At 40.8% G+C, this 19,999-nt stretch overlaps 1 protein-coding gene across 4 annotated transcripts in view; it reads left to right on the top strand.

Moving 5' to 3' along the window:
* The window catches only part of LOC110506476 (myotubularin-related protein 13), a 150,985-nt gene that overhangs the window by 22,972 nt on the left and 108,014 nt on the right, over positions 1-19,999 (top strand). For all 4 annotated transcript variants that reach the window (XM_090222256.1, XM_090222255.1, XM_090222254.1 and 1 more), the window contains exon 2: positions 13,070-13,155. In XM_090222256.1, the coding sequence (XP_090078382.1) occupies positions 13,070-13,155 (86 nt within the window). The remainder of the gene's footprint in view (positions 1-13,069; positions 13,156-19,999) is intronic.

The following is a 19,999-nucleotide window of genomic DNA, read 5'->3' as shown; positions in this document are numbered from 1 at the left end:
CATCAAAGACTATGGCGAACTCTCTAGGTGTTACAGGGATATTGTAACGAGATAAAAATTCCTCATAATTGACTAACAATCCTTCTGCATTAAAAAGTTGCCTCACCAGTAGGATATGATTATTGAACCAGTTTTTCAAAAATAAAGACTTGTTTCTATACAAAATGTCCTTATTGTTCCAAATGAAATACGGGGGGAATTTTTTTAAATATATTAACAACCACGCTAAGAATACTTGTCTGTGAAAAGCAGGTCATTTTGCAGGAATCTTATCAATATCATAGTTACAAAGTAACAGGAAATTGAGGCCAACAAAACGGGAGAAGATATAATGAGGGATGAAATTCCAAATTGAAGTAAGATTCTTTAAAAAATGTTAAGCCCAATTTATCTTAAGTATTATTCAAAAAATCAAAAAAATTGAGACCACCATATTCGTGAGTTCATAACGACAGATTTCCTAATATAATGTGTACGATTTTTCCAGATGAAAAGCACCTGGTCAACCGCTTGACCCATTTTGTTGTCAAGATATAGGGACTGGGCTGCATAAGTAAGTCTGGAGATACCTTCAGCTTTAGAAAGCAATACTCAACCTTTCAAGGATAAATCCCTCCGCAACCAATGGTTCAACTTCTTTTAGTTTTTTTCAATAATAGGTATACAATTCAATGAGCATCTTTCCTGTTGATCCTTAGATATGGTAATCCCAAGGTATGTTACTTTTTCCTTGACCGGAATATTTCATATAGAGTGTATCACACAGTCTTTACCAGCAAACAATTCACACTTATTAAGGTTTAGGCAAAGACCAGATGCTTGGAAATTATATTTATCACAGCGACTGCTCTAGGAATCTGGTCAGCATCTTTCAAAAAAGGGTTGTGTCATCTGGAAGTTGACTTATGATAATATCTCTGTCAGCATTCGAGATCCCTTTTATATCACTGGATTTAACAGCACTTGTAAGAGGTTGGGTTGCAAGCAGGAAGAGGTAAGGCGACATTGGGCAACCTTGCCTAGTTCCTCTTTTCAAATCAAATATAGGGCCTGCCCAGGCCTCCTAAATTTCTCAAGGGAGAAAAATGGAAACTCATGTTCCACTGTATCGAAGATTACTATCAATACTATCGTCGAAGATTAAATCAGAATAGTCAATAAGGTCTAACACCAGTCAGATATGATTAGATATGATTAGATATGTCTATTCCTCATGAAGCCTGATTTGGGTCTCTTCTATATTTGAGTCCAATTACTGCCTTCATTATTTTTGTAGAATATAGAGGCTAATATTTTGTAGTCATTATTGAGCAGTCAGATTGGACGCCAATTATCGAGTAGAAGCAAGTTTTTCTTGGGCTTAGGTCTGTAATCAGACCTTGAGTCAAACTGTGAGGGAGAGCATTATTTACAATGCTTTCAGAAAAGACCTCCAACAGAAAAGGGGCCAACTGTTGAGAAAATGTTTTTTTTTAAACTCAGCAGATATACCATCAGTCCCAGGAGACGTATTATTTTGAAGGTGTTCAATAGAATAAATTATCTCTATAATACAGTCATCACACTGTTCCCTCTCAGCCTCCCCAATTGATTTCACATCCCCCAGAGTAAAAAAAAAAAAAGAGTTGAGGAAACCTCACAATACTTAACTATATACATTCCTGTAGAAGTTGCAACTAAAGTTCGAGACCATTAATATTTAATTGTTGAATTGTATTATTTTTAGTGGTATTTTTCTAACCTGAAAAAATAAGATTAATTTTGTTCACCCTCCTCTAGCCACTTCTTCCTAGATCTGACAAAGGCTCCCTCTGCTTTCAGTTTATACATATCATCCAACTTGTTTTGTAGCTCAAACAGAACAGATTTGTCGTCCTCTGAGAGTCTTTTTAAACAGGCTTTTGAACAAGACAGGTGATCTTTGTAATTGCACTTTCTTCTTCAGCTTTTTTTGTCTTGGCAAGAATATTCCCATATTTTCTTAAATATTTTCCAACCTCATATTTAAAAAGCTCCCAGTTATTACTGTATGAATTGTAATTTATAGCTTTGTTCCAAAAGTGTGTAATTAAATTGTTTATCTCCATCTTGACCAACTCATGTTTTTAATATAGAGCTATTAAGCTTCCACTAGGATGCTCTGCCAAGTCCATTATTAGAGATAAACAGTTTAATATCAATATAAATAGCTCTATGATCAGTGGCAAGGATGTTAACAGAAATTTCCTTTCTATCAAAACGTTTAGGCACCAGCCAAAAATCTATGCGTGATTGTCTGCAGCGTGCCTTATTACTCTATGTGAAAGACTTGTCATTAGGAAACATTACTCTCCAAATATCTATAATATATAATAATATATAATAAGCCTTTCCATAAACTGCCTCAAACTTGTAGTCATAGAAGTGGACTGTCCCGGAGGCCATCTATAAGTTAAATTATTTGGAGAAATATTAAAATCCCCACCTACAATAAGCAAAGCATTAGGGAACTTTGTAGCCAATGGAGAATACACTTTTCTAAAGATTCAAGTAAGTGATCATTTTCAAGTTTGGAATTGTAACCATAAATGTTGTTAATAATAATGATGATTTAGGTACAGTTGATAACAAGACAAAGAAAGTGACCAAAAGGGTCACTCTTGAGTGCAAAATACTTCCATTGAAATGATTCTTTAGAGTGATAACTCCAGCAGAGCATTCAGAACCATGAGAAAGCCTTACATCAATACCCCACTGAGATCTCCAGAAGTTGACGTCGGTAGCAACTGAATGAGACTTGAAAAAAACAAATCTGTTTTAAGCTGTTTGGCAAATAAAAATAATGCTTTGCACTGTACATTATTTCTTAACCCCCTAGCGTTGTCGCCATCCATTTTCTCTATGGCTTCGGACCTTGCATTGATGAGCCTGGAAAGAGTGTCGATAACATCCTTATTGGCAGTGGCATCTGGGCCCAGTTCAAACATGCCTTTCTTGGAAGCTGGAGGTTTGCTTGGGGTTATAGGCAAAGAAGGAAAATCCTCGTCTGACACGCAAAGTGTCATAGAGTCTGTCAGACCAGTATAGTTGTGGCAGTTGTCAGTCAAAGCATTTGCCTCCTGTGTAACGACATTGGATGATGCCTGAGCATTGCTAGCTGAGGAGTTAGCCATAAGATTTCTCTTTCTGTCAACGCGCTGTGACATTATGAAAAATATAATCTTAAACGTGGTGTTTTTAGCAAGCAAAGTATTAGTTTTGTAGTTCAAAATAATACACTTCACTATCTTTCAAAAATTGTTATGCAGAGCTTGGTAGGAAGCATGCGTTCAAGATGCCATCTTGGAGCCTTTCCGTTTACTTCACTACTTGAGTCATCGCTCTCCGCTCTCTCGATGCCGCTTTCCACACAGACTTAGCCCCGCCCTGTTTGTTGTTCCTGGACCACGAGACACTTCCGTTCAGTCTGCATGGTCAATGCAGCACATGCAACAATGTTGATGACAACCATGCTGTTTTCACTTTGCTGCTTAATATAATTCCACTAGCTTTCTGTAATTACACTTAGTTTGTTTCTTACATATGCAAACAGCTAGTTTGTCATTTAGCATTAGCCTAAATCTTGTTAGCCGCTAATCTCTAGTTAGCTGGCTAACTAGCTAATACATGTACTGAGTCAGAACAAACTTTTTGCTTTAAGAAGGGTTATAGCTAACTAAATGATCAGATTCCACCACAGAGTTTCAAGACTGAAGCTGGCAAGTAATTTGTTTGGCTAGCTAATGATAGCTGGCTATTGTTTTGATTCAAATGCCAGCCAGTGTCCGGAGGTTGAGGATGGCGAAGCCTCAAAAGCAAGACGTGACACAGCAGAGGTGTGGGGTGATGAGGATCGCTTTTGAATTATTATTGAAATGTGGTGTGCTTTCTGGCACCACGTGACTCCTGTAGCTTCATTTTGGTAGCAGTGATGGAGTAGCTAGCTGCACCTAATCTGGAGTCCATGAACTGCAGTGGCTGAGCTCAAACATCATCCGAGTCCTGCTATGGAGAAGCCACACAGATGGCAGGAACAGCAAGACACCTTGATGACACAGACCAGCTTTGCTTGCTCTCCCCCTTATGACCACCTTCCTCCGATGACCCCTCAAGCTATTAACTTTCCTTACCCTCTCATGACCACCCTTCTCATGAATGTTGTTTTTCTAAATTAGTCATTTTTTGTTGTTATTTAAGGGCTTATATTTTTTTATTTGAATGAATAATGCTATAAATGTTAAATAAATTATTATTATTAATGGGTAGACTGGCGGCCATTGCCAGTGTACCCACAGGAGCAAAGCAGGAAATGTACCCATCAATATGTGCTGTGATTTGTTGATTGAGCTGACATTACAAAAATTACATTCCTTTGCCAGAGCCACATCATTTGAATGAAGATTCTACATTGCCATGAAAATGATTGTATCCCAGGCAGTCATTGCAAGTGAACCTATGAGTTTACCACTTATACAGTAATTGTGCCAGCCCTAATTCTTGTTACAGTTCTAGTAGCTTATGCAAGGCCTTAGTGTTATGACTATCTTTACCTAATATTATTTCAATCATATTTTATAGGAATTTGTGATGCGCCAATTCAGAAGAGTAAGTGTCCGTATCTTTCATTCTACTTCTGCTTTTGGCCAATAGAGAGACTCCGGTTGTGGTGGTTGTAGAATTTACAAGATGTCAGATGTGGAAATGTCTCTTATGTTATTGAACACCAGGGATATGTTGCCTCCATTGATTGGCTGATGCACTTTGGGCAGCTTCCCGTTTGGTTTTGCGCTTTGTGGTGAGGCATCCTGACCCACAATGGAGGAGTTCCTTCCTTTCTTCATCAGAGTGGAGAGCGCAGGAGGGGTGATAGCCAAAGCTTGTCCAGGGAAACTCCACCGACTACACTGCTTCAGAGCAGCTATCTAGATGGGGATTCTGTTTTCCATTAAGATAAACATTCCATTCAAGTATTTATGTAAGTCAAGTAATCAGTTAGGAAAAGCATTTGCGTATTGTATGATGGAAAAGGAAGAGTAGGTTGCTGATTGTCACACGTGTGGTACTGTAGGAAGGATTGCAAAGGAAGCCATGGCAAGTCCCACTCCCTAATCAGTAACTGCCTAATCTCTGTGGTCAGATATCTGTCAATGTTCCCATAAAGATCATAGCTATAGACTAGTTGTAATGGATGCCAGAGGATTGAACTCAATGAAACCTTTTATTCTTATGCCTTGCTCTTTTAGGGAAATGAAACTCAAACAAAACCACTTACTTAGCCAAATGTTATGGCCACCATTTGTCATCCATAAAGGACAAGTTCACAAATGATGTGTGCTAGGTACGTCAGTGGCTGTATGGTTAACCTTCCACGGCTCTTAATTCATTTGACCCATATTATTTTGATGGTTGATGTGCATTTTGATCCATCTTTTCCTGTGATGCCCTGATGCCTTATCATTCCAAATATTTTCCTAGTTCTGCAGCTGCTTTCAGACACTGGAATGCTTCCTGGAATTGGATCTCTATGACATCATTAATTTGATCATCTTTGATACCCTTTCCCATGCAAACCACGGCATATTCCTTTGCGTATCTTCACTTTGGAACATCCAGTCCAGTGTGTTTAGTTCTAGGATGGGGGCGGTGGAAAGCTTTTGGACAGATAGTTGGAGTGATGAGGGGCTTTACGTAATAACTCTAGCTTAAAAAATAGCATTAGGCACTAACTGGGCTTCAGTACGTGGAGCAGCAGTGGGGGATTTTAATCAAACAATTATTGTGGAACGGAGGAAAACATAGTTGGCAGCACCTGCCAACCTGTCTCCGTCCAACCGGCACACCTGTCCACACACTGGGCCAGATGCAGGTTAGGAGCTGACGTGGTGATGACGAAAGCTGGAGGCTAGCAGTCGGCCTAGGGCCTGCCCAGGCCTCCTAGAGCTCATTTCTGGAGGAGCTCTGCTGGAAGAGAAAGGCCAGGAAGATGGATGAACCTTTTTCCAGTAGAAGAAACACCTGCTCTAATCAAGAGCGAGTATAGCAAGAGAGACCAACGACCATCCTGTGGTTGTTTTGGAAACAGAATCAGTCAATGATGAATGTCTTGGGCATTGTCTTTGCCCTCATTTTCCTTTTCTCTTTTGGTGTTTTTTCATTTGAGCATGTTTTCATTGAAGCTGTTGTGATGAAAGTATACTCTCAGCGCACTTGTCTCTTGTCCCAAATTTGCTGTACAGTCACATTTTCTGTGTATCTTACTACATGCCAAAATTGTAAACATGAGTTTTAGCTGTGGAATGCATGCAGCAGGAACCTCCAGCTCTGATAATGTGTGTTGCACTAACAGGCTATGTGTAGTAAACACTCAGCAGACCCAGTGATAACCTCTATCTTATTCTGGTCATTACTCTACTGTGGAAATACCCTGGCCAACTCATTAACACTTGAGTCTACTAAAAACAGGTTTTTAGGACACACAGGAGACCTATGTGGAGTATTCGGGGAAAAACATTGTTTAATGGTTTATTTTACAGAGTTTGGCTCTGTGCGTTAGACATTTGCTTTGTGCCTGTAAGTTTTACACCATTTTTTTGAATAATATATCTTTGAACCTTTTTTGTACTACATAACATATTTTGTTAATGTAAAACAAATAAGAAAAATATTGATTTCTCAAGTGGTCTAACATGCTAGGCACAGGCTTAAATCACTTGTGTATTGCTACTGTTAGTTCAGGGCCCTGTTCAATCAATAAAGTTGTTTGACGACAGCCTGTTTTTTGCAACCCTTGTTAAACAAAGGAGTGAATAGGTGTTACTTAACAAACCAAGAAGTTGGCCTTCAGAAAGTGATCAATATTATTATTCGGCACTTCTATAAACTAAATGTTATTCACTTGTTTATTTTTTTGTCATGACCCCCAAGCAGGTTTACAATGTGAAAAAGAGAGTGGAAAATCTACCAGTTGTTTGGAATTCTTCTCTGTTTGTTATTACAAGAGGATCCTGAAATTAGCATGTTTCTGTTCTAGGCTGGCCTGTCTTGTATTAACCACAGCCGTCCGGCTGCTTTATTGTTGTCTAGGGGGTAATATCTGACAGTGTGGACTGCTTTTAATTGTTTACAGAGTGCAGCCTCACTGAATGTTAGGAATTCTGTAATTTATTGTCATCCTTGAGTAGAAAGTAGAGCTTGGAATGCTGAAAAATTCTAAGCATGTGATCTCAATCAGGGAAGGGGCACATACTGCAGACACTTGATGAAATGTGATGGTCAGGACAGGGGACAGGCTCCTCAGGGCCCTACTCTGCCCACCACACAGGCCCAGAACCCTCATGAAGATTAACTCACCTCCTGTCTCCAAAGCCCTGACAGAGGTCTGCGTATTAAGGGGCAGCTGGCTTGAGCCACTGATGACATGAGGGCTGCAGCCAAATGAGACTGGTGATGAGGTGTAGGAGTCCCTCCTATTGGATTCCTGCTCCCCTCTACATGACCTGCCTGACTCATGGACTGCTGCTCCACCATGATGAAACAGAGTATGGTACTTAAGATGTGTGTTTTAGACAGTAGTTTAGGGCTAGTCTTCATGGTACTTTAGGTACTGTAAAAGAAAATGCTAGGCTGTCATTTTATTTTTCTTGTAATAAGAGGTTTAGTGACAGTGTTTTACTGCTGGTTACAATTTCAGTGACCAACATAGCCATTAGTGTGTTCTGTGAGCCAGCAGATTCCTGAAAAATAGATCTGGAGAGAAAACACTTGGCGTTGTCGCTCTCCAGTTGGCTGACATGTTTACAGGAAGCAGAATCGACGTCAATGTGGGGAGAAAAAGTGTATTGTGGAAAGAGATCTGTCTATTTTGAAGGAAACCGTGCCATGATATACAGTAGACCGTCTTGTCAGCAAATTCTCTTAATGTCACTCTTACACGTCAACAGGTGTCAGCGAGGTTACTCTGTTTAAAGCTACTCAAAGGTAGGATGGGGGGGGTCAAGTGCAAGTGCTGGTTAGATTTTTTTCAAGGGGGGGTCGAGGTGAGGAGGAGGATTATTTAAGATGCTGTTTGAGGTAGGGTTTCAGATGTTTTCGGAAGATGGGCAGGGAGGGACTCTGCTCTCCTAGCATCAGGGAAAAGCTAGTTCCACCATTGTTGTCCCAGGACACAGAAGTTCTTGCAGAATGGAGTACTCTGGTTGGAGTGTAGGGTTTGAGCATAGCCTGAAGGTAGGGAGGGGCAGTTCCTCTTGCTGTTCCGTAGGTAAGTACCATGGTCTTGTAGTGGATTGCAGCTTTGACTGGAAGTCAATGGAGTTTGCGACCAGGATATTGCGGAGGAGTGGGGGTGACATGAGAGAACTTGAAGGTTGAAAACCAGGCAGGCTGCAGTGTTCTGGATAAGTTGCAGGGGTTTGATGGTGTAGGCGGGGAGTCCAGCCAACAGCGAGTTGCAGTAGTCCAGACGGGAGAGGACAAGTGCCTGGATTACAACCTGTGCAACTTCCTGTGTGAGGTGCGTTTGTACTATACGGATGTTGTTGATCATGAACCTGCAGGAGCGGGTCACTGCTTTGATGTTTGCGGAGAACAACAGGTTGTGAAGGGTCACGCCAAGGTTCTTTGCCCTCTGGGAGGGCGACTGTGTGGAGTTGTCAACCGTGATGGAGAGGTCTTTGAGCGGCCAGGCTGGTGTAACCGAAGTGAAATGGCCAGCTAGTTAGCCCGCGCTAATAGCGTTTCAAACATCACTCCCTCTGAGCCTTCTAGTAGGTGTTCCCCTTGCTCTGCATGGGTAACGCTGCTTCGATGGTGGCTGTTGTCGTTGTGTTGCTGGTTCGAACCCAGGGAGGAGCGAGGAGAGGGACGGAAGCTATACTGGCAATACTAAAGTGCCTATAAGCACATCCAATAGTCAAAGGTTAATGAAATACAAATGGTATAGAGAGAAATAGTCCTATAATTCCTATAATAACTAGAACCTAAAACTTCTTACCTGGGAATATTGAAGACTCATGTTAAAAGGAACCACCAGCTTTCATATGTTCTCATCTTCTGAGCAAGGAACTGGAACGTTAGCTTTCTTACATTGCACATATTGCACTTTTACTTTCTTCTCCAACACTTTGTTTTTGCATTATTTAAACCAAATTTAACATATTTCATTATTTACTTGAGGCTAAATTGATTTTATTGATGTATTATATTAAGTTAAAATAAGTGTTCATTCAGTATTGTTGTAATTGTCATTATTACAAATACATTTTGTGCTTTTTTGGTCCTCCAATAATCGGTATTGCCGTTGAAAAATCATAATCGGTCGACCTCTAGTGCAGACACAGATCCTCTCCACATCACCTGGAAGGAGCGGCCTGCCAGATAGGTTGCAATCCAAGAGTGTGCACAGCCCTGAGAGGGTGAAGAGCAGGATCTGATGGTTCACGTGTCAAAGGCAGCGGAAAAATCTAGGAGGATGAGGAGAGAGAGTCCGCTTTGGCAGTGTGGAGAGCCTCCGTAACACAGAGAAGAGCAGTCTCGGTTGAGTGACCCGTCTTGAATTTTGACTGGTTAGGGTCAAGAAGATTGTTCTGAGAGCGATAACGAGAAAGTTGGTCAGAATTCGGCACGCTCAGGTGTTTTGGAAAGTAAAGAAAGAAGGGATGGATACAGGTCTATAGTTTTTGACTATATACCTTTTTTTGGGGAGGGAAGCATCTCGGGCCATTTTGAAGTCAAAGGGGACTCAGCCAATGGGCAGGTATGAGTTGATGAGGGAAGTGAGGAATGGGAGAAGGTCACCAGAGATGGTCTGGAAAAGGAAGGAGGCTTCGAGCGGGCAGGTTGTTGGCCGGCCAGACCTCACTAGTTGCAGGATGTCATGTGGAGAGAACGGGGAGAAGGAGGTCAAGGCTTAGGGTAGTTCTGTGTGAGACCAGTGGACTCAATTGGCTGAGTGATTGAGTAGCGAATGTTGTCAACCTTTTTTTCCAAAGTGGTTGACAAAGTCGTCCAGGTGCAGGGAGAAGGTGGGAGAAGAGTTTCCTAGGGTTAGAGACAGAAGCTTGAAATGTAACGCTAGATAGTGTCTTTAGCAGCAGATAAAGAGGAAGAGAAGGTAGAAAGGAGGGAGTGAAAGGATGATAGGTCATCCAAGTTTAGATTTCCTCCATTTTCGCTCAGCTGCCCGCAGTCCTGTTCGCAATGAGTCACTCAGCCATGGAGCAGGAGGGGAGGGCGGAGCCGGCCGGAAAGAAGGGGGACAGTGCAAGTCATAGGATGCTGAAATGGAAGAGAGTAGGGTCGAAGAGGCAGAATCAGGAGACACAAGAAGGATTTAGCAGAAGGGAAGTGTAAAGTGGTGTACTGTACTGAACATCATTGATATGTTGAACTATACTAAACAAAAATATAAACGCAACATGTAAAATGAGCTGAAATTAAAGATCTCAAAAATACTCCATATGTACAAAAAGCTTATTTCTCTCAAATATTGTGCACACATTTATTTACAGTGCCTTCGGAAAGTATTCAGACCCCTTGACTTTTTCCACATTTTGTTAGATTGCAGCCCTATTCTAAAATGTATATCAATCTACACACAATAACCCATAATGAAAAAGCAAAACTTTTTTTAAATTATTTTGATTTTATTTAAAAATAAATTGGTACCCTTCCCCAGATCTGTGCCTGGACACAATCCTGTCTCGGAACTCTACAGACATTTCCTTCAACCTCAGGGCTTGGTTTTTGCTCTGACATGCACTGTCAACTGTGGGACCTTATATAGACAGGTGTGTGCCTTTCCAAATCATGTCCAACCAATTTAATTTACAACAGATGGACTCCAATCAAGTTGTAGAAACATCTCAAGGATGATCCATGGAAACGAGATGCACCGGAGTTCAATTGATAGGTTTCTTCTCAACAGTGATGGAAGGAAAACTGTGTGCTAAATGAATGTGTGACTGAGAGCTTAAAATAACTTCTAAATGATGTCATTGTGTCAGACAATACTTTGACAAATGGCACTTTGGAAAGGAAAGCATTTCTAGATGCTGTTCTTGGCATGCTGAAGAAAGGTATTATTTTAAGTTTCTTAATTAGGTTATTTTTCCATTTTCTTAGCTTTCCAGATTGAAGAGGATTTGAAAGAACAATCACCTCCTTAAATAGATTGCAGTCTGTTGTAACTCATTACATTTTGTTGACGAGTAATTACATCCAATTTGTTTAAAAATTCCCTAAAACAATTGTAAGTCAGCCATATGTAAGTCAGACAGTGACCCTGTGTTCTTTGTCATGATAAGTTGGCTCTTAAAATAGACCAGACAACACTTTGAATCTATGCAGTCCATGCTGTGGCAGTGTCTGTTCAATCGTGCATTGAATACTGAACTGATAATAAAGGGATGATGGTGTTCAGCAGATCAGCCGTGTACTGCATCTCTCTGTGCCACCAAAATCTATTGATCTGACCTCTTGTTTGCTGATATTTCCATGAGCTGTCTGATTGGTGACCTACCTGACAGATGCTGGGGTTGAGGAGGAGGAGGGTGCTCTCTCCCCTTTTCCTTCTTTCGCTACTCATCCTCATCTCACTGAATCATGCTGTCAGAGTGGATCACTCCCAAATGGATGTCCTCCCCACTTCTGTAATTTGCTTTGTGTTAGCTGTCCGGGTTCATTTTCTCGCACTTAATCTTTGACCACATTCTCGGTGAAACATCTTGATTTAATCCAACCCTGTAATTTATTTATTGGCCGTGACTGATTCCAGATCTGCTGATGCATTTCGCCTTCATTCTTTTAACCTCTATTCGTGTTTGTTTCTTCCGTCGATGGTAGTCACATTTGAATTCAATTTCAATGTAAGTGAACTCATTTACACACCCTGCACGTTGGTTCTGGATGCTCTCAAGTTTGTTTTGAATGGAGCATTTTTCAATGGCAACTTGGCTACATTAGGGCTTTGGCATTAGGGCTTTGGCTCATGCTCACTGATTTGGAAATATGCCTATTAATTTATTTCAGCATCTGCTAGTGCAGATGCAAATAATATGGAAACAAACTTAGCCTATCTGTTTGTCTTCCCCTTAGAGTGGGTTGGCAATTGGCTTGTAGGATTGCTTCACCAGTTACACTTAAAGGTACACTGTGGGATTTTTTGCAATGAGGCCTTTTATCTACTCACCCGGAGTCGGATACCAACTCGTGGATACCGTTTTATATGTCTCTATGTGCATGCTAGCAGATACCCCTAGACTTCCAGTCATTGTGCTAATGCTATTGAGCATTGGCTCGCAAAGCTACCTCTAACTTCCTTCATACTGGACACCGAGACGTATAAAAATGGTATCCACGGGTTCATCTGACTCTGAGGAAGTAGATAAAGGTTATTATTGCCAAAATCCAGAAGTATCCCTTTAACATGGCAATCTTGGGTTATTTGTTAGTACTCAGGAGCAACACAATCCCTCACATAGTACCTCTGGAGAAGCACAGGATGAATGTTCTGTCGTTATGACCCTGTAGTACTACTCATCTGTGCTTTCCTCTTGTAAGTTGTGGTCAAAGTGTTCCCACAGCATGAAGAGAAAGCTGGAAAATGTATGGAGAATCATCACAGTGGACCTGTAAGAATGCTCCAAACCGATTGTGCCAATTAGGAAGTCTGGAAATGTGATCATACATCAATGATTTGTGTGTCCTCGAATGCCCCCTTCACCTCTACTGTTTGGGAAAAATTGTTTTATTAGGGCCATTCACAACCAGTATGTCCTTTTAACAATGTGAAAAGCTGACTTTTTTTGTGTACAGTGTCCATTCTACAGAACATTACCTTGACCCATGCATCATTCACCGTACACAATGCTGTTAACTAGAGGATCTTCCTGTGGGTGGTATAGACCCCCTAGAGCGCAGTTCTAGATGAATTCCATAATCTTGTGGATAATTTCATTCAGGGTACTCCTTAGGTAGAGGACAGACACATTGACATCAGATCAGTGCCATGCCAGGTTGTCCCTGCCATTGATTGCCATTGTTTGGTTTCCAGGTGCAGGAGAAGGATGTGGGAAGATCATCCAGCGCTTCCCCAAAAAGGACTGGGAGGGCACAGCGTTTCCCCAGGGGGTGGAGATGGTGAGTTCATAACATTTTCCTGAGACTGACCGTGCTGAGAGAACACTGACTTATTCACGCACCCTGTGTGATAGCAGTGGTAGTGAGTTGCTTGCTTCCCCACATTAACCTCCCTACCTACCTCAGTCTGCATGTTTGATGGGTGCGTATTTAATACTGCAAGCCAAGGTTGAAGATGGCTCTGGTTTCTCTTCGCAGAACTTGAGTTGACCTAATGGACACATGGGGCTCTGCCTGACAAAGCAAAAATGTAGAGAGGTTTGCATAATTTCCTGTTGTGACTGTGAGCACCGTTTTAGTGGTTATTTTGTCTGCAATGGAAATTGGGCTTGTTAAGCTACTGTGCTATAACCAATCATGCTGTTGGAGCACTCTGTTCACTAAGGGAGCCCTCCCTGGTAGCTCTTCTTGACCATTTTGGAGTTAATGTGTCATTTGTACAGGTTGTGCAGTATTCCCCTGGTTAATCCTCTCTGTGCTGACCTGCCGGGACAGGTTTGATCATTTAAAAAAAAATATTTAAAAAAAATCATGCTATATATATATTTTTTTTTTTATCCTCTCCGCTGACTGAGATGCCCAAGTTATTTTGCACTGTGAAATGTTCTGTTGCCGTATCGTACTGACAAGAACCCCAGGAGTGGAGCAAACAGTTGAGACATCTTCCCATGTTCCCAGGACGCATGTTCTTCTGGAGTGTGCCGATCTAATATTGGCATTTCCTGTGTCAACAAATGCATAATGATTGTTTATTTAAGAGTTTGTTTCAACCCCTTCCGCCTCCACTAATTGGAACATTCCTACCCACCTCCCAGAATCCTCAGCTATGTCCAGCCTGTTATTGCTCCCTCTGCTCGGTGTCCCCATCTTTCTTTCTTTGGTTGCATTAGGGAGTTGCATCCCTCTTTCTCTCTGTCACTCTCATTACTCTCTTTCTCTACCCTCCTCTCCTCTGAGGGTGACTGACTCGAGACATGGGGACAGTTACCATTGTGCACAAATCATTGCACTCATTGTGACCAAATATTTGCTTGTCTGGAGAGATCTGGAAGTCAATACCCAGGGCAACAGTAGCAGTAAACTCACAGGCCCAGGCAACCTCCCACAGTTCAACTGCGTACTCCGGCAAGCACATGGCCAATGGGGCCTGCCCGCCCCCCTGCGTGTTTGTTTATTTGTTTGTTTACTTGGACATACTAAATGATTTGAATTAGGATGCCCTTGTCCCACGGTCAATAGCGAGGAGAGCGAGGCACCTCCAGAATGCCACTGTCCTGCGAAGAACCAAATGTCCCCATATTTTTGGACAGATTCTAGTCACTACTTGAGCCATTTAGTTAGAACAAGCAAAATCAGCACAATTTCTTAAAGATGTGATCGCTGCATAATTTTTAACATTTGTTTACGTTCACATATGCCCTTCTCCCCTCATGGAGGCTAAACTACTCTGCCTTTTTAATGCCAAGTGGATACACATGGACATTTTCTTCTTCCTGTTATACAGTATGTTCTTACTTTCTCTCTCCTCAACAGCCCACTATGGATTTTATTTTACATTCACAGAAAAACATGTGGCCAGTTTGTGGGTTATGTTACTCAATGTCCACGTTTTTGGCATAGCCCTCAGTGGGACGAGTAGCGCTGAGCGATTTTTTTTACAAAAATCTGTTATTGTCCAATTATTTGAATTCCATTTATTCCATTTTTTTTTCTGTGAGTAAGATGAGTAGTTTCTGTAGAGATAAATCTGAAGCCTGAACTGTGCAATGTAATAAGGAGTTGTAGTTTCCAATAGGCCAATATTCAACATAGTTCAGTGCAGAAATTGTGGTAATTAACTACAATGACCATAATCCATTGCTCGCCCGCTTAAACTTGACCAGTCTGTGCGGAGCAAAACACAGGAGACGCAGAGAACACCAGATCGAGACATATAGAAAGCAGTTGCTTCAAGAACCTGAAAATGCATCTAAGTGATTGAGTGTTGGTATTCAGCAGTCAAAAGTATCATGACATTGACAGAAATATTTAGAAGACCCAAATCTTTTCAAATAGCCTATTCCACTCTGGTGGAGCTGTGGCACGAAAGAGATGTATAGTAGCCTAGGCCAATCTGACTGTCTGTGTTTGTGCCGAATCGTGCAGGTGGAGCGAGTGACACAGGCAACGAGCCTAGCTGACTGCGTTTTGTGATGGGTTGTAAATCATAATGCGCTGCAGAGCAACTCTGCTGTCCTCATCCTCTTCCCTCTTATTAGCCTGGGCTACTATATACAGTGCCTTGCGAAAGTATTCGGCCCCCTTGAACTTTGCGACCTTTTGCCACATTTCAGGCTTCAAACATAAAGATATAAAACTGTATTTTTTTGTGAAGAATCAACAACAAGTGGGACACAATCATGAAGTGGAACGACATTTATTGGATATTTCAAACTTTTTTAACAAATCAAAAACTGAAAAATTGGGCGTGCAAAATTATTCAGCCCCTTTACTTTCAGTGCAGCAAACTCTCTCCAGAAGTTCAGTGAGGATCTCTGAATGATCCAATGTTGACCTACATGACTAATGATGATAAATACAATCCACCTGTGTGTAATCAAGTCTCCATATGAATGCACCTGCACTGTGATAGTCTCAGAGGTCCGTTAAAAGCGCAGAGAGCATCATGAAGAACAAGGAACACACCAGGCAGGTCCGAGATACTGTTGTGAAGAAGTTTAAAGCCGGATTTGGATACAACAAGATTTCCCAAGCTTTAAACATCCCAAGGAGCACTGTGCAAGCGATAATATTGAAATGGAAGGAGTATCAGACCACTGCAAATCTACCAAGACCTGGCCGTCCCTCTAAACTTTCAGCTCGTACAAGGAGAAGACTGATCAGAGATGCAGCCAAGAGGCCCATGATCACTCTGGATGAACTGCAGAGATCTACAGCTGAGGTGGGAGACTCTGTCCATAGGAAAACAATCAGTCATATATTGCACAAATCTGGCCTTTATGGAAGAGTGGCAAGAAGAAAGCCATTTCTTAAAGATATCCATAAAAAGTGTTGGTTAAAGTTTGCCACAAGCCACCTGGGAGACACACCAAACATGTGGAAGAAGGTGCTCTGGTCAGATGAAACCAAAATTGAACTTTTTGGCAACAATGCAAAACGTTATGTTTGGGGTAAAAGCAACACAGCTCATCACCCTGAACACACCATCCCCAATGTCAAACATGGTGGTGGCAGCATCATGGTTTGGGCCTGCTTTTCTTCAGCAGGGACAGGGAAGATGGTTAAAATTGATGGGAAGATGGATGGAGCCAAATACAGGACCATTCTGGAAGAAAACCTGATGGAGTGTGCAAAAGACCTGAGACTGGGACGGAGATTTGTCTTCCAACAAGACAATGATCCAAAACATAAAGCAAAATCTACAATGGAATGGTTCAAAAATAAACATATCCAGGTGTTAGAATGGCCAAGTCAAAGTCCAGACCTGAATCCAATCGAGAATCTGTGGAAAGAACTGAAAACTGCTGTTCACAAATGCTCTCCATCCAACCTCACTGAGCTCCAGCTGTTTTGCAAGGAGGAATGGGAAAAAATGTCAGTCTCTCGATGTGCAAAACTGATAGAGACATATCCCAAGCGACTTACAGCTGTAATCGCAGCAAAAGGTGGCGCTACAAAGTATTAACTTAAGGGGGCTGAATAATTTTGCACGCCCAATTTTTCAGTTTTTGATTTGTTAAAAAAGTTTGAAATATCCAATAAATGTCGTTCCACTTCATGATTGTGTCCCACTTGTTGTTGATTCTTCACAAAAAAATACAGTTTTATATCTTTGTTTGAAGCCTGAAATGTGGCAAAAGGTCGCAAAGTTCAAGGGGGCCGAATACTTTCGCAAGGCACTGTATGTTTCGTAGGTAGGTTGCACATTGCTCTAATAATATGTACATTTGTTTATGCCAGTTTAACCTTTCTTCAGCCGTAGCCTAACTTTTCTTTGGACTCATCTTGATATTGTTTGCTCAATTTCAATTCTTGTGGCCTAAAATATATTTTTCATTCAAAATAAATCTGTGAATGAGAATAGCATAGACTCCGACTTTCATACTTATTTCCATTTTTAAAAGCGGCAACTTTAGGGCAATAAACACTTTGATCGAATAGTTTTCAGAATACTCTTCATAACTTTAATTTGTTTTAATGCTTTTATGATGTTTCAGTTAGTAGGATCAGGCTTTTGGTTGTTTGGTTCACAACGGCAAGGAGGGATTTTTTGCATGCATACATTTTGCATACATACATTTTGCATGCATACATTTGTCTTGTAATGCTTTGCTCAACTGTATGGTTTGTTCAAATTTCTCATTCGATTTTTATATCTTGCTATTGTTTCTTCTATCTCTCTCATTATTACATTAGGCCTCCCATGTTTTGGGGTTATTTAAAAATAACTTACAACTTTGAGAGCCTATAACTCCATTAGATTCATTGATTGTTTGATGATGAAATAGTATGGTGGGAGAAATCCATTATGCATTAAACTGAAAGTGACTTAATAGACCAAGTCATATTCATATCAAATGTAGAGAAAATGTGTGCTTCTATAACAATAAGACACCAGAGTGTCTGCCAATGTTCTCTCCAAGCTGCATGCATGCTGTATTTTTATATAACTAGGCAAGTCAGTTAACTTCTCTAGGGTAGGGGGCAGCATTTGGAAATTTGAATGAAAAGCGTGCCCAAATTAAACTGCCTTCTACACAGGCCCAGAAGATAGGATATGCAAATTTGGATAGAAAACACTCTAAAGGTTCCAAAACTGTTAAAATAGTGTCTGTGAGTATAACAGAACTGATTTGGCAGGCGAAAACCTGAGAAAAATCTGTTCAGGAAGTAGGATTTTTTGTTTTGTTTGTAGTTTTCTATTCAATGCCATTACCGTATCCATTGATTTAGGACTCAAATTGCAGTTCCTATGCCTTCCACTAGATGTTTAGAAATTGTTTCAGGCTTGTATTCTAAAAAATGAGGGAGTAATAGCAGTCTGAATGAGTGGACCCTGCGTGTCACAGAGCTTTTTCATGCGCACGACCAAGAGAGTGCCTTTCTTGTTTACCTTTTATATTGACAACGTTATTGTCTGGTTGAAATATTATTGATTATTTAGGCTAAAAACAACCTGAGGATTGAATATAAATATTGTTTGACATGTTTCTATGAACTTTACGGATACAATTTGGATTTTTTGTCTGTCTGTTGTGACTGCGTTTGAGCCTGTGGATTACTGAAGAAAACCTCAGTTTTGTTCGCGCGTTTTCGGATATAAAGAGAGACTTTATCGAACAAAAGTAACATTTATTGAATAAATTAATGTCTTCTGAGTGCAACATATGAAGATCATCAAAGGTAAGTGATTAATTTTATCTCTATTTCTGACTTGTGTAACTCTTTTACTTGGCTTGTTACTGTTTGTAATGATTTGTCTGCTGGGCTATGTTCTCAAATAATTGCAAGGTATGCTTTCGCCGTAAAGCATTTTTAAAATCTGACATTCACAAGAAGTTCATCTTTAAACCTATGTAAAATATATTTTCTGAATTTTTATAATAAGTATTTCTGTATTTGAATTTGGCGCCCTGAAATCTCACTGGATGTTGGCCAGGTGGAAAGCCAGCGTCCCACATACCCTAGAGAGGTTAAGAACAAATTCTTATTTACAATGACGGCCTACCCCGCCCAAATCCTAACCCGGCTGACACTGGGCCAATTATGTAGTGACGCCTCTAGCACTGAGATGCAGTGCCTTAGACCGCTGTGCCACTTTGGAAGCTAAGTAGCCAATAGGCAGAGGGTAGCATAATTTCTTGTTCTCTGTAATAATGGTATTTGATCAATATTGTTTTTTATTTTGTAAAGCAGTTTCTTGCCTCAAACAACACAACATTTTCAGTCACCTCCTTGTCAGTAGGACAAGAGAATAAACAGGTTAATGTTTAGCCCTGCATGCTTTTTTTCAAAAGTCTCATAGAATGTAGGCCTAAATTGAACGCCACATGTTGGCTGCTACTGTAGGCTGAATGATCAAACCGCTTTTTCCATGTTAAAATGTTATGGGATTCATTTTGTACATTGTTTTTGATGGTAGGCCACTCTGGTAGGCCTACATTATGATCAAATAGCCACATAGCCTACTTGGCCACTTTTAAAATTAACTTAAAGCGGGTACAGCCTCAAGTGCTGGAAGTTGCACAGAAGTTTGAGAAATTGCTTTGAGGGAACATTGGTGTCTGCTATAAAAATAGACTTTGGCTATTAGCCTAGATCATCTGATTTTTTTTTTCTTTTTTTCTGCTTTGGTGAGACTAGCTGTCTACATTGTTCTCTTGCTTTGTGTAAATATAACATTCATTTAAATGGACTATAGGAATATAGGCAATTTACTCGACGTCAACTATACACTGTTCTGCTGTGCACTGCCTGATCCAATTCTGATCAGAGTACTTGTTTGGTAGGTTTTTTTTAACTTATCTATTCGGACAACTGAAATCCATATTCTGGTTGTCCCACAATTGTTTAACTTTCCCCCCGGTAAGTCTTAATGTCAAGCCCTGCTCACCTCGGTGCTGAGAGTCCACACTTGATTTCCCCTGGTGAATGAGGTTTCCTGCTAGCTGTTAGCTAGCTGTTAGCCTGGTTGGGGTATACATGGTCCCTATTCGGTTTGAGCAACAACAAAAAAAAGGAAAAGTCTTACTTCAGAAATGGAAACTTTGTGTTTTGATTGACTTAATCACACAACCTCATCTAACATTGACATTCCATTCAGAATAAATAGACCTCACTCTGT

The sequence above is a fragment of the Oncorhynchus mykiss genome, chromosome 26 (genome assembly GCF_057628025.1).
Source record: "Oncorhynchus mykiss isolate SJ-2025 chromosome 26, ASM5762802v1, whole genome shotgun sequence".
Lineage (NCBI taxonomy): Eukaryota > Metazoa > Chordata > Actinopteri > Salmoniformes > Salmonidae > Oncorhynchus > Oncorhynchus mykiss.
Note: the sequence above shows the minus strand (reverse complement) of the source record. Positions and strands in the feature narration are given on the sequence as shown.